This window comes from Alosa sapidissima, chromosome 16, assembly GCF_018492685.1.
Source record: "Alosa sapidissima isolate fAloSap1 chromosome 16, fAloSap1.pri, whole genome shotgun sequence".
In the NCBI taxonomy this organism is placed as follows: domain Eukaryota; kingdom Metazoa; phylum Chordata; class Actinopteri; order Clupeiformes; family Clupeidae; genus Alosa; species Alosa sapidissima.
In genome coordinates, this window is record NC_055972.1 from 348,379 (window position 1) to 363,788 (window position 15,410).

At 43.6% G+C, this 15,410-nt stretch overlaps 1 protein-coding gene across 2 annotated transcripts in view; it reads right to left on the reverse strand.

Moving 5' to 3' along the window:
* The window catches only part of adka (adenosine kinase a), a 111,906-nt gene extending 96,499 nt beyond the window's left edge, over positions 1–15,407 (reverse strand). The window contains exons 1-2 of one of the 2 annotated variants that reach the window (XM_042065607.1): positions 15,157–15,407; positions 6,610–6,684 (exon numbers count right to left, since the gene is read on the reverse strand). In XM_042065607.1, coding sequence (XP_041921541.1) covers positions 6,610–6,684; positions 15,157–15,293 — 212 coding nt within the window. In that variant the 5' untranslated portion in view covers positions 15,294–15,407. Of the gene's footprint in view, positions 1–6,609; positions 6,685–13,593; positions 13,875–15,156 lie in introns of those variants that run through there. The other variant, XM_042065608.1, reaches the window with a different exon arrangement.
* Between the last annotated feature and the right edge of the window lie 3 nt (positions 15,408–15,410).

The following is a 15,410-nucleotide window of genomic DNA, read 5'->3' on the forward strand; positions in this document are numbered from 1 at the left end:
TAACAAGGAACAACAGATGAGAAAAGTACTTCAGATGAGAAAAAGTGGCGGAGCGCAAACACACACACACACACACACTCTTGGCCTCATCCCTTAGTTATTAGATAGATAGATAGATAGATAGATAGATACTTTATTTATTCCCAAGGGGAAATTCATTAGGCCACACACACACACACACACACACACACACACACACACACTCTTGGCCTCGTCCCTCAGTTATTAGGACACGGACACACACACACACACACGCGCACGCATGCACGCATAGGCCTGTCACGATAACAAATTTTGCTGGACGATAAATTGTCTCAGAAATTATTGCGATAAGCGATAATATTGTCGTTCTGAGATAATTTTCATCTAATACAATGATAATGATGCAGGTACACCTTTTCAAAGAGAAATAAACTTTTATTTTTAAAGAATATTTAACACTAGAACACAATAAATGAACAAACAACCAAAAACAATAAATAAAATGGACTCTCAGTCTCTTAACAAAAAATGAACTGGAATAAAACTGCCAGGACCTTTGTAAACAAAGTTATGAAACAGATGCCTCAATAGGCCATTTGCAAAAATCGTTTTAGAAATAATTTCTCAGAAAGAGATTTTTATGGCTGATTCCGAGCAAGAAATACCAACATGTTGACTTTGTGTGGCTTAAGAAAGGATCTCTCAGGAGTAGCAATGTTGCCAGCTGTGCTAAACATTCTCTCTGAGCTGGTGCTTGTTGCACAAATGCACATGTATTTTTGGGCCAACTTGGCCATCAAAGGATCTTTTTTGATTGTCATGCCACCACATCAAGGGATCCCAAGATGCATCTTCTTGGAGGAACTTGGTCAGCTCAGCATCAGCCTGCACTCTTTTTGGAAATGCAGCCTGGGCCTGACTTGTGAGATGAGCTCTTCTGTTTTGAAGAAGGTCACTCAGCCTCTTCTTCTTGGTGGGTGCAGCAGCAGTAGGTTCATCCTCGTTTCCTTCAGCGGCTGTGCTGCAGCTCTCACCACTAGTACCTTCTCCTTCTGGTCCTAAGTCCAGTAGCTCTAAACACTTGGACTGCAGAGTCCAGTCAGCTGTTATGTAGTGTATAGTCAAGCTCATATAGGGGGTCATGTTTGAACTTGACCACATATCTGTAGTGGCAGAGTAAAATTGGATGTCTTTGATCTCCTTAAGTATGTCGTCTTTCACGCTGTTGTACAGTTGTGGAATTGCCGTTTGTGACACATATGTTCTCCCAGGCAATTCATACTGTCTGTCAAATGTTTGCAGCATTCATTGAAATGCTGGCTTTTCGACGATGCTAAAGGGCAGCATCTCTTTAGCAATGAAGCGAACTACACTGTCTGTGAGTGTAATCCATTTCGCACTGTCCTGTTTGTACTTCGTTTGTCAATAATGTATAGAACAACGATAATGTAATGACCGGCGTTCTATACATTATCCCTTAGATAAAATTGCTATCATGCAATAAGAAACTTTTCTCCATGAAATCTTTCCCTGCACTTCACAAACTGGTGCCCGAAACCCGGGAACTTGGATCCAATCCATAAAGAACAAAGGGAGAAGACTGGATTGAAAAGTCGTTTGAAAGAAGCTGCGGGAGAAATTCGAATCAAAGTCATGGATCCAGCGGATTAAAGCGACTAAAGTTAAAGCGGGGAGTCTGGACTAACCCAGAAGATTGATGCTGAGTTGGATAAAGAAGAAATATGCTTTGAGAGATTGGAGGAATTGCTTGAACAGGTGAAGGAAAAAGAACAGATTCTCAGAGAATATGATAGAGATGTTGAAGCAGAAACGGAAGAAGAGGATTTGGAAGCTGAGATGACCACGGCATTGGAGTATATGGATGCAATTAGTATGCGGAGAACAAGATTGAGACGTGCGTTACGCACGGAAGTTGAAGACAGCCAGTCTGGACAGAGTGCACATGAGCCTAGACCTGGGCCTTATATGAACACAGTCAACCTTCCCAAATTCAGTAGTTTTCCAGGGAGATTTGTGAGTGGCAAGGATTTTGGAGTCAGTACGAAACAACCATCCATGATAATTAACGTTTGAGCAAGACTGACAAATTTAGTTATTTGAAATCATTTCTATCTGGCACCGCAGCGAGTGCAGTAGCAGGCCTCACTTTGTCTGATACTAATTATGACACTGCCATTGATCTGCTCAAAAAACGATTTGGCCGTAAAGATTTAGTGATTAATGCCCATATGAATAAGTTACTGAATATGACTCCTGTAAAACGAGCCAATGATATAAGCGCTTTGCGCAAATTATATGATGATTGTGAAATACAGGTGCGTAGCCTTGACGCACTAGGTGTTGTAGCGGACACATATGGAAGCTTGTTATGTCCAATACTATTGAAAATGATACCAGAGGACATTGCACTCGAATTCACTAAATCAGAAGCAGACAACGTTCTGAAAGCAAAGGAGTTGATGGCCTTTCTGAAATTAGAGGTGGAGAGTAGAGAAAGAACAGTGAATCTCACTCAAAAGAAAGACATGTCTCAACCCGAATGGAGGAGACAAAGAACTGACAAAGAACGCACTCCAGTGTGTGTGTGTGTGTGTGTGTGCGTGTGCGTGTGTGTGTGTGTGCGCGCACGTGTGCGTGTGATAGTGTGTGTGACTCAGACTCAGTCTAAGAGTCTGACAGTTTCAAAGTAACACACAAAAAGTGTTTTAAGTGCAATGAACTATAGAAGAGACACTAGATATGGCTATTACATCAGAATATTTACTGCTACTAATATTGGGGCAGCCGTGGCCTACTGGTTAGCACTTCGGACCTGTAACCAGAGGGTTGCTGGTTCGAACCCCGACCAGTAGGCGCGGCTGAAGTGCCCCTGAGCAAGGCACCCAACCCCTCACTGCTCCCCGAGCGCCGCTGTTGATGCAGGCAGCTCACTGCGCCGGGATTAGTGTGTGCTTCACCTCACTGTGTGTACTCTGTATGCTGTGTGTGTTTCACTAATTCACGGATTGGGATAAATGCAGAGACCAAATTTCCCTCACGGGATCAAAAGAGTATATATAAAAAAATGAATTGTGTAACGTTAGATAGCAAGCTAGCATGAGTTTCATGATGTCCAGAACGAAGGCTAGCTGTAAAGTTATTACCCTACGTGTTGTAGGTCATTTTACTCTACAGACGGACATTTGAAGTGTACAGGGTTACAGCTGTATATCTGTCATTTGAAAACAATGTGTCATATTGTCAACAACTCAGTTCTTGGGGAACTGTCTTGTAGGCTACTGTTCAAGTATGACATTACATGTTTATGTGAAAATATTACTTAATAAATGTGCCATATTTGAAATAATTAAAATATTTTTCATGAGTGAATGTCAATTTCTATCAGCCAAAATAAGCTAAAATTTAATATTGTTCATCCCTAGTGTTTGTGTGTGTGTGTGTGTGTGTATAGGAACTGTACAGCCTGTGTACAGCAAACGTCTTTGCTGCTACAAGACCAGAACAGAGAGACTGAGGAGGAGCTTCTTTCCTCAAGCAATCCGTATCCTGAACACACACACAAGACTATATAAACTGCACTTACACTTTTTTTTACACACTTGCATATGGACTGTATACACACTGCACTTTATACTGTCTTGCTATTTATTAAAAATATTTCTTGATCTTTCTTTCTTTACACTCGCACAGAAAAAGCTGAACACCAAAAAAAAATTTCACTACATACTTTTTGTTAGTATTTCTATGCACGTGACAAAAAAACCTCCTTGTATCCTTGTGTGTGTGTGTGTCAGACATTCGTGTATGTAGCAGGCAGGGAAATCATTATGAGTGGACAGATGTGAAGGATTCTGTCTTGATTCATGTTGGACCCTTTGAACCCTGTGTTTGTGTGTGTGTGTGTGTGTGTGTGTGTGTGTGTCTGTGTATTACTCTGCCACCACGTAAATGAATGACTTATTTCACCCCAGCTCACTGGGGGTGTTGGGGGCAGCTGGGTGCTGCCTTGACACTCACACACACACACACACACACACACACGGCTGGCATTGGCATTGTAATCACCGTCACACACAAACACACACACATACACACAGATGGCTGGCATTGGGATTGCAATCGCCGTCATACACGCATAGACTCACACACATTCACACACACAGATGGCTGGCATCGCTGCTACAGGTCAGTGTTGGGGGGGCAAGGCTGGCTTCGGTGTCTGTGAGTGTGTGTGTGTGGAGTGAGTGAGTGGGGGGGGGTGGCGCGGAGTGGACGAGGTTGGCATAATTTGGCTTCAGTGGGCTGTACGTGTCAGAACGTCACGATCACTTGAGATGCCATCTTGCATGCAAGGGCATATCTCTCCTATGTGTGTGTGATAGTGTGTGTGAGAGAGAAAGTAACTCCTCCAAGTTCACTGTAACCAACGTGCACCCAGAGCAAACTGCAAGAAAAAACATCTCATTCCAAGGCTCAGGCCAAAAAGGTGATGTCTTCCACTGAGTAAAATATAGGGCATTAAGGTGATTTATTCAACAGAGTAAAATATAGGGCATTAAGGTGATTTATTCCACTGAGTAAAATATAAGGAATTAAGGTGATTTATTCAACAGAGTAAAATATAGGGCATTAAGGTGATTAGTTGACATGTGGCGGAAAGAAGTAGTTCTACAAACAAGACACTTTTAGAGATTAAAACGTTTACATTATAACAGGACAAGAACACAATGCAAGTGGCAACAGTGGAATGAGTGGGATAATAAACTTCGCTTCGCGTCGGGCCGTTTTGCCATCTTGAACGTGTATTAACTTTGTATAGTCGTCCATGATCCCTTCTTCAATAGAGTAAAATATAGGGCATTAAGGTGATGTCTTCAACTGAGTAACATTTAGGACATTAAGGACATTAAGGGCATTTAGGGCATATATATTGTATTCATTTTTTTGCTTGACTGATTTTTGGGATGTAACAATGTACTGTGATTACAACCGGTTGAGATAAAAAAAAAAAAAAAATAGATTTTTAAACAGAATAGGGTGTAATCTGCTTTTGATTTCACTTGTTTGACGTCAGATGTCAGTTGTTTAGTTGGTTGTTCGGACTGATAAAACACAGACCTCCCGATGATTCAGATTGGCCAAAAGATTAGCTTACACTTTACTTGACAGTATCGACATAAGAGTGACATGACACTGTCATGAACGTGTCATAAACAAGTCATAAACGTTTATGACATAACGCTTCTGTTATTCAGTGACAGTGAGGATTAGGGTTAGGGTCGGGGCAGTCGTGGCCTATTGGTTAGGGTTTCGGGTTTGGAACCAAAGGGTTGCCGGTTCGATCCCTGACCAGTAGGAACGACTAAAGTGCCCTTGAGCAAGGCACAAACCCCTCACTGCTCCCCGAGCGTCGCTGTAGCAGGCAGCTCACTGCTCCGGGTTAGTGTGTGCTTTACCTCACTGTGTGTTCACTGTGTGCTCTGTGTGTTCACTAATTCACGGATAGGATAAATGCAGATACCAAATTCCTTATATACACGTATACTTGGCCGAGAAACCTGATTTACATTTACATTTGCATGTGTTAATGACAGTGTCATGTCACTCTTATGTCGATAGTGTCAAGTAAAGTGTTACCAAAGATTATTCAAATTTAACACAACCTCATCAGGCCGCTGGATTATACACATGGGACAGGGACGAGTAGCTGAGTTCAGTTCATTATTTATTTGTTACTTCTGTGTTTCTGATGGTGTAAAGCACATTGAATTGCCTTTACACACAATAATCTGTGGATTATTTTCTCAATTAATCAATTAGTTGTTTGATCAGTAAAATGTCAGAACAATTGTGAAATGAATGTCTTGATTTATTTTCTTGAAGCCAAAGATTATGTAGATAGATCTGAACATCTAATAGCAGCCATAGATCTCATTTCAGGAGAGTACTGGAGAGAGTGATGGCCCATGCTAGGCTAGCTAAACTGGAGTGAGCGATGGCCCATGCTAGGCTAGCTAAACTGGAGTGAGGGATGGCCCATGCTAGGCTAGCTAAACTGGAGTGAGGGATGGCCCATGCTAGGCTAGCTAAACTGGAGTGAGCGATGGCCCATGCTAGGCTAGCTAAACACCATGGAGCTACTGGAGAGAGGGATGGCTCATGCTAGGCTAGCTAAACTGGAGTGAGGGATGGTCCATGCTAGGTTAGCTAAACACCATAGAGGTCCTGGAGAGAGGGATGGCCCATGCTAGGCTAGCTATTTCAGCCAAAAATACCATGCCTGCTACCATATTTAAAGGTGCCACCTTACTGAGGGCCACAAATGATGCTGTCCAATTAGGTGCCACTTTACAGAGGGCCACAAATGATGTCCATGTGGATTGGCTGATCCTCTCAGCTTGGAAACTGTCAATTCTCATGGCCAACATACTCTTGTGTCCACCACTAATATGGCAGCTAATTGGCTTGTTTGTGAAAATGTGGCCAGAAGTGAGTAAATGCCGGACGCCATGTTTAAAGATGGTAGCGGCCAATCATGATAACTAGCTGAAGCTAACTTTCCAAATCCTGACCCCCCTGCCCTTCACTCATAATCATGTGACTCACTTTTCCAGGAAGTCCTTGTCCACCACGGCGGAGATGTCCAGCAGGGGGTTCCCCATTCCGAAGAGGGCATTCTGACTGGAGAACAGAATCAAAAACAGAATCAGAATCAGCTTTATTCTGACTGGAGAACAGAATCAGAAACAGAATCAGAATCAGAATCAGCTTTATTCTGACTGGAGAACAGAATCAGAAACAGAATCAGAATCAGAATCAGCTTTATTCTGCCTGGAGAACAGAATAAGGATCAGCTTTATTCTAACTGGAGAAAAGAATCAGGATCAGGATCAGAATCAGAATTACTACATTACCCAACACACCATCTCAGTGAGGAACTACATTACCCAACACACCATCTCAGTGAAGAACTACATTATCCAACACACCATCTCAGTGAGGAACTACATTATCCAACACACCATCTCAGTGAGAAACTACATTACCCAACATGCCATCTCAGATGTACCGCAAAGCGGTGTCAATTTGTTTCCATCTTCTACTACTACTTCTACTTGCAACTTTTGTGTATGTAAATGAGTGTGTGTACATGTGTGTTTGCTTATGTGCATATGTTCCTTCCTCTGTTATTTTTATAACCACCAGCCACCACTACGTCTGTGTGCTAGCCTTGCATTAGGATCAGTGCTACGTCTGTGTGCTACTAGCCTTGCATTAGGATCATTGCTACATCTGTGTGCTAGCCTTGCATTAGCATCAGTGTTACGTCTGTGTGCTAGCCTTGCATTAGGATCAGTGCTACATCTGTGTGCTAGCCTTCCATTAGGATCAGTGCTACGTCTGTGTGCTAGCCTTGCATTAGCATCAGTGATACATCTGTGTGCTAGCCTTGCATTAGCATCAGTGTTACGTCTGTGTGCTAGCCTTGCATTAGGATTAGTGCCACATCTGTGTGCTAGCTTTGCATTAGGATCAGTGCTACGTCTGTGTGCTAGCCTTGCATTAGGATCAGTGCTACGTCTCTGTGCTAGCCTTGCATTAGCATCAGTGATACATCTGTGTGCTACTAACCTTGCATTAGCATCAGTGCTACGTCTGTGTGCTAGCCTTGCATTAGGATTAGTGCCACATCTGTGTGCTAGCTTTACATTAGCATCAGTGCTACATCTGTGTGCTACTAGCCTTGCATTAGCATCAGTGCTACGTCTGTGTGCTACTAGCTTTGCATTAGCATCAGTGCTACGTCAGTGTGCTACTAGCCTTGCATTAGCATCAGTGCTACATCTGTGTGCTAGCCTTGCATTACACCCTGAAGCAGACAGGACACATTAGGCGGGAGAAGCCAACAGGGCGGTAGGGCGGTGGTAGCGTATGCAGTATGCTGTGGCCTGAAAAGTTGTGGGTTCAATTCCCACCTTCTACCGTTGTGCCCTTGAGTAAGGCACTTAACCTCAAATTCTTCTGGAGAGAATATAAATCAAGTTTCTAGGCCAAGTATAGGTGAAGCACACACTAACCCGGAGCAGTGAGCTGTCTTGCTACAGCGGCGCTCGGGGAGCAGTGAGGGGTTAGATGTCTTGCTCAAGGGCACTAGAGCCGTTCCTACTGGTCAGGGATCGAACCGGCAACCCTTCGGTTCCAAGCCCGAAGCCCTAACCAGTAGGCCACGACTGCCCCAAGGGAGAACAGCTCTTGTCATATAAATGGCATATAGATTGCTTTGGATAAAAGGGTCTGCTAAATGAATAAGTGCAAATGTAACAGGGCAACTCAAAAGTATCTGCAGGTCATTAAATGAGAGTCTATGGAAGTCATTTTGAATGGGAGTCTATGAGAGTCTGTGGAATTCTAATGAGCTGGTTCTGCTTATGCTATTTATCTGAACAATAATGGCCATTGGGTCCAAAAGGGTTTGAGATGGATCCAGACTCAGCTGTTGCATAAGTAAGATGATTGCAATGCACTGTGAGGTCTGGCTTGGAGAATGATTTGATTGATCAGTTTGAACAGAGTGAAGCTCCGGCTAAGTGATCTATTAGATTGATCTGCTAGTGATCCTCTGTTATCCTGGCTGCTGTCAAAGCACAACCAAAGCAAACACACACACGCACACACACACACAGACACACACTAGGGGTGGGCGATATGGACAAAAATAATATCTTGATATTTTTTGTGCTTTGAACGATAACGATAATTAGTTGATATCCTTTAAAAAAATGTTTTTGTTAAAGTCTGAGTTACTTTACAGCTCATTATTTATGAATAGCATCATTACAATAATAACCAATAACCTAACCTGTGACTTTTTAACCAAATCAACCAATGCATTGTCACTCTATGACACATTTCCAATTCTGCCCCCACTTGTGTGTGTGGCAATGACATGGTCTAGCCAGCTACATTAGAGAAGATGAATAGGCCTAACAGTTTCTCAAGAGAAAGTCTGAAGCTGAAGTTCCTTTCAAAAACCTTTACTTAGGATTCACTGTAAAACTAAGCAGACCAACAGAGTACATCTCAGTTATTTCCTTCGATATTTTGTTTAAGAGCAATTATGTAGGCTAGCATTCCAAGTTACAGAATAGAAACTAATGCGTTAGCTTATAACTAATGTATATGAGAAATCCCATAGAGATGCTAACGGTTAGCATAATCAGTAAACGTAGATATTTAGAGCGAACTTCAGTCCATTTACAAGAGTTACATGAGAATAGTTCTTTGTTTACAACTGACTATTAAAATACTCAAAGGCTAATGTTTTCTCTCCATATGTGTAGGAAAAAATGTGACTCATCAAGGCTACTTGAACAGAAATAGCCGCATAAAATCCCAAGTAGGCTACTCACTGCACAAAATAAACATTAGGCGTGCGTGTGACACTTGCTCTGCTGCAACCAGGGGCTTCTCCCGCATACACCTCCTGGGAATGTATGAGTCTTCACTGCGTGATTTCGAGTGTTTTTTCCCCATAAGTAATTTAAATACTCGATAATGTCAATTTGCACATCGTTAAAACAACAATCACGATATTATCGCAGACGATATATAATCGCCCACCCCTAACACACACACACACACACACACACACACACAACCTCTCTGGGGCTTGTGCTAGCACACACGAGAGCTGCACATAGGTCTACGGAGAAAACACACACAAACACACAAACACAAGCTGCACATACGGTCTACGGAGAAAACACACACAAACACAAGCTGCACATACGGTCTACGGAGAAAACACAAGCTGCACATACGGTCTACGGAGAAACACACACACACACACACACACACACACACACACACACACACACACACACACACACACACACACACAAGCTGCACATACGGTCTACGGAGAAAACACACACAAACTGCACATACGGTCTACGGAGAAAACTCACACAAACACAAGCTGCGCATACGGTCTACGGAGAAAACACACACACACACACACACACACACACACACACACACACACACACACAAGCTGCACATACGGTCTACGGAGAAAACACACACACACAAACTGCACATACGGTCTACGGAGAAAACACACACAAACACAAACTGCACATACGGTCTACGGAGAAAACACACACAAACACACAAACACAAACTTGAGTGCCTTTGTCAGCAGAGCACAGGATAAGTAGCAGTAGCCTCTTCTACACACAGACACACACACTTCAGCACACACACAAACACGCACACACACCCTTCAGCGCGCACACCCTTTAGCGCACACACACACACACACCCTTCAGCACACACACCCTTTAGCGCGCACACCCACACACACACACACACACACACACACACACCCTTCAGCAGTCTAATTACCAGCCTCTCAGACATGACCCTCACAAGCGACCCCCCACTCCCTAATACGCACACACAGGTATAGAAACACAACTGAACAAAACAAATCTAGGAAAAGGCCCACCCTTCATCAGTAAATACTGTCTAATGGCCACCTTACACCAAACAATTTTGACGAGATTTGGGAAAGATTCTTGAAAGATTGGAGTCTTTTGAGTAAAGCTTGAATCCTCCTCCTATAGCGAGTAGGACGCATTTCACACTGCTCCTGCTTCACCTATCCTTTTAGCAATTTCCAATCTTTTTCATTCTTTTATTTCATTTACAAGCTAGTGTAGCAAAAACAGTGAAACCAGTACATTTAGATCTGAAACTTTAGTGGTTAGTTTTTTACTTTAAATGAGCCAGCCAAGTCAATGAACAAAAACTGAACGGCAATTCACCTTGAAGTTGGATTAAAACAAAATGCGCTCCTCCGGCCAGAGACCCAGGAGATCATGCCGAAAATGTTCTGAGCTAGAACAGAGGATTTCTACTAGGGATTCTCAATTTGGTTTTGGTGCCAGGGTTCCCTTGTGGGAGAGACCCACATCTAACTGTGTCTTGACGATGTGGACTGACAGTTATATAAGTAAGTAAGTATAATGTGAAGAGAACATGGTGTCCTTGTCAGCTTGGCCTGCTCGTCTTCACCTCTAATTGATTAATTGTTAGGACACCTGGTGTCCAGGGTGTCTTTAAAAGGCACCCTGATGCATTGTGGGTTAGAGAGCGGGCGTAGGGTTGTTGGTGGCAGCAGCAGACCCGAGTCTTGGGTTTTGGTATTTCTTTTCTTTAATTTATTTAGCACCACTACATTTATTCAGTGCTTCCATACATTTGCCTACACCACTCGAGCCGGGACATTACATAAGTATACTCTTTTGATCCCATGAGGGAAATTTGGTCTCTGCATTTATCCAAATCCGTGAATTAGTGAAACACACTCAGCACACAGTGAACACACAGTGAAGTGAAGCACACACTAATCCCGACGCAGTGTGAGCTGCCTGCTACAGCGGTGCTCGGGGAGCAGTAAGGGGTTAAGTGCCTTGCTCAAAAGCACTTCAGCCGTTCCTACTGATCGGGGTTCGAACCGGCAACCCTCCGGCTACAAGTCTGAAGCGCTAACCAGTAGGCCAAGGCTGCCCAATAGTTATGCTACACAACAGTAGGAATGGTTCATTATGAGCTGATTGAGGTGATTAGTACTGTGGATGCAAATGGTCTAGAAACACAAATATTTCACCATACCTTGTTTGTTATTTCCATACTTATCCAGACCTGGAAATTACTAAAGTCAAATTCCATACTTTTCCAGGTTTTCCATCTTGCGTAGGAACCCTGATAAGACCAGCATATCACCTCAAACTCAGATTACATAACACCAGCATATCACCTCAAACTCAGATTACATAACACCAGCATAACATCTCAAACTCAGACTACATAAACAGCATATCACCTCAAACTCAAGACTACATAAGACCAGCATATCATGTCAAACTCAGACTACATAAAACCAGCATATCACCTCAAACTCAGACTACATAAGACCAGCATAACATCTCAAACTCAGACTACATAAGACCAGCATAACATCTCAAACTCAGACTACATAACACCAGCACATGGGGCAGCCGTGGCCCACTGGTTAGCACTCTGGACTTGTAACCGGAGGGTTGCCAGTTCGAGCCCCGACCAGTGGGCCGCGGCTGAAGTGCCCTTGAGCAAGGCACCTATCCCCTCACTGCTCCCCGAGCGCCGCCGTTAAAGCAGGCAGCTCACTGCGCCGGGATTAGTGTGTGCTTCTGTTCACTGTGTGCTGTTTGTGTTTCACTAATTCACTGATTGGGTTAAATGCAGAGACCAAATTTCCCTCACGGGATCAAAAAAAAAAGTATATATACTCATATATATCACCTCAAACTCAGACTACATAACACCAGCATAACATCTCAAACTCAGACTACATAACACCAGCATAACACCTCAAACTCAAACTCATAAAACCAGCATAACACCTCAAACTCACGACTACATAAGACTACATAAAACCAGCATAACACCTCAAACTCACGACTACATAAAACCACAGGACCAGCAAATAATATGTATACACTACACACACACGCCCAAGCACAGGAATCACACACACATATACACACATGCACAATCACACACACATATATACACATGCACATGCACACACACACACATGTATGCACATACACACACACGCACACGGGTCCAGTTGCAGAACTCTGCCAAGACACACACAGGGCTGATGCAACCCCACCTTATTGTTCACACACACACACACACACAGGAGTGCTACAACACCACAAATACTGAGCACAGAGGCATGACTACACACGCACACACACACAAACACTCAGGAGTGCTACAATACTGAGCACAGAGGCAGGACTATGCACGTTCACACACACACACACTCAGGAGTGCTACAACACTGAGCACAGAGGCATGACTACGCAAAAAGCTGCGAGGCCACATGTCACATACACTGAATGTGTAGTTGCGCGCACACACACACGCACACACACACACACACAGTAAACCTGTTTCAGATGAGCATAATGTCTGCTTTCCAGCTAAATAATAAAAATACATGTTCCACGGGTATAGCAGCCTGCTCATTTGTCCTTCTCCAGTAACTAGCTTCCATGAGCAGAAACAAATGTACAAGTGGGCTACACTTCAGAACCCCTTGGCATGTAAATAACCTCCATGCTACAGTATATCTTACACAATACACATACTCCCACATCTTCCAAAAAAGCTCAAATTTAATCTAATTTTGCCGGCTACCATGAAAACCGTTGTATGATGCCTGTGCCAGTATGCATTGCCACTGAAGAAATGTCTGTTAGAAGTTAAAAGCAACAGTTATTTTATGAAAAACAATCATATGTGGGGAAAAACGAGTAAGATTAATATACTATCTCTACCCCACCCTAGTTGGCAGCTATCAGTGTGAAACATCCACACCCCTAGTCCGATGGCTGTTTTAAACTCCACAACAGACACTATAAAGACCTACTCTTCATATCAAACGATAGCAACCCCTTTTTCTTAATTGTGCAAAGAGAGTTGACGAGCGCCCGATGTCTCCGGTGAAAAGCAACAGCGGCGCCCTTTTACCTTGCGGCAGGCATGTTGACGGCTCGAGGTGATGCAGTGTCGTCCAGTTCACTGTCGGCTACGGAGCTTTTAAATCCACACCGAATTCAGCTGTGTCAACATAGAAGTGAGGCTCGGGCGCCCATCTGAATTTTTTTCTGAATTGATTGGCTGGAAGTGCGCAAGGAGGGGCGATTCGCACGCGTCAGATGTGGTTGGTCAAGCGGAATTTTGGGACCAAAAGCACATGAATTCAGAAAGAGTCGCGCGCCACCGGGGGCGAGACGGTGACGGTGACACAGACAGACGCGACAGTGCCATCCCCCGCGAGCGTTCGAATTGGTTCGACACGCCGTCCAATTGGTCACAGGAAATCTACCCAAACGCTGAAACCATCAAAGTGTTACAAAAAAAAACGTTTCGCTACAATTGTGGAGTTGTTGTAAAACAATTAAAAATGTTGCTTCCTCTGCATTGTCCTGTAAGTTACGCAGATGCTACAATGAGTAGTGAAGCGTGCCTCTATCTATAGGCTGAAGTAAAAAAAAACAATAATATTTTTTTTTTTTTTTAAACTAAATGTATCACTGTTTTTTGCGGCCGGAATACGTAGTGAACCGTCACACTTTTGTGGTTCTGTGGTTGCACAAGACAATCTTACCTCTAAATCCCATTTGGTTACCACCCCTTAGGGTCTTATGACACGGTGTTCACACTGAAATACTACACTGAAGACATCAGCGAATCAAACATTTGTTTCGCCGCTGCGTGCTTGGCACAGGAGTGAGCGCCTCGTACCTTATGTAGCAGAGCCCCCTAAAGCCGGGACAGTATCTTAGTGCAGTGCAGGATACATTTACATGTGGACACACACACACAGAGAGAGAGAGAGACAGAGAGAGAGAGAGAGAGAGAGACAGAGAGAGAGAGAGAGAGACACACACACGCGCAACAAGAAAAACACGTGGAGCGTCGCGCGCGCACAAACTCTGCACGGCTCGGATCATGGACTTTACGCGGCAATAAAGACCCGTAGCCAGTGACCAGAGATTTAACCCAACTTGCTATTCATTCATACTTCAAGAAAATCACTAAAATATAACCTATCCCATACCCGTACATGCGCACCGTTATTCACACAGGCTCTTCTTACATAGTCATAGGCTACCTAAACACATAACCTAGCCCATTCATCAAATACACCGGGCTTATTGCAAGAGGCTTGTGTCACCTTCAGTAACACTGTCACCTTTAGTCGTAGTTACTCTGAAGACTTGTCAATGTGTTACATTACACTGCTATACTTATGACCAGTGAAGTAGTTTGGCTCTATTACATAATTAGCCACATCTCCACACACAGCCTTGGCGGGTCTTTGTACGGACAAAGCAAAAGGTGCAGTTAAATACATTTGAAAACATGTTACACAGGACAGGTCTGTAATGTAACGTGGGTACACATGTACGCATGCCTTCTCAGTTTATCTCTGGGTCCACCTCCCTCCATCATTACAGTGTAATTAGCTACCTCACACAACCTGACACCTATATTCTGCGGGTTTCAAAAAGGTCAGCGATCACTCACCTAAGTTTCTTTCCCACGGGCTTGGACTCCTTCTCCTTCTCCTTCTCCGGCTCCTTCTCCTTCTCCGGCTCCTTCTCTTTCTCCTTGTCAGTGTCCTCGAGTTTGACTCTCTTTGCTTTAGGTTCTTCTGAAGCCATCGTTGACGTTTGCTCGCTAACCACCTTGAGACAGATAAGATATCTCGGAGAAGAGTTGTTAACACACAGGCTATGGAGGGAGAAAACCGGGCACTAGCCAAACACGCTCGGTCAACA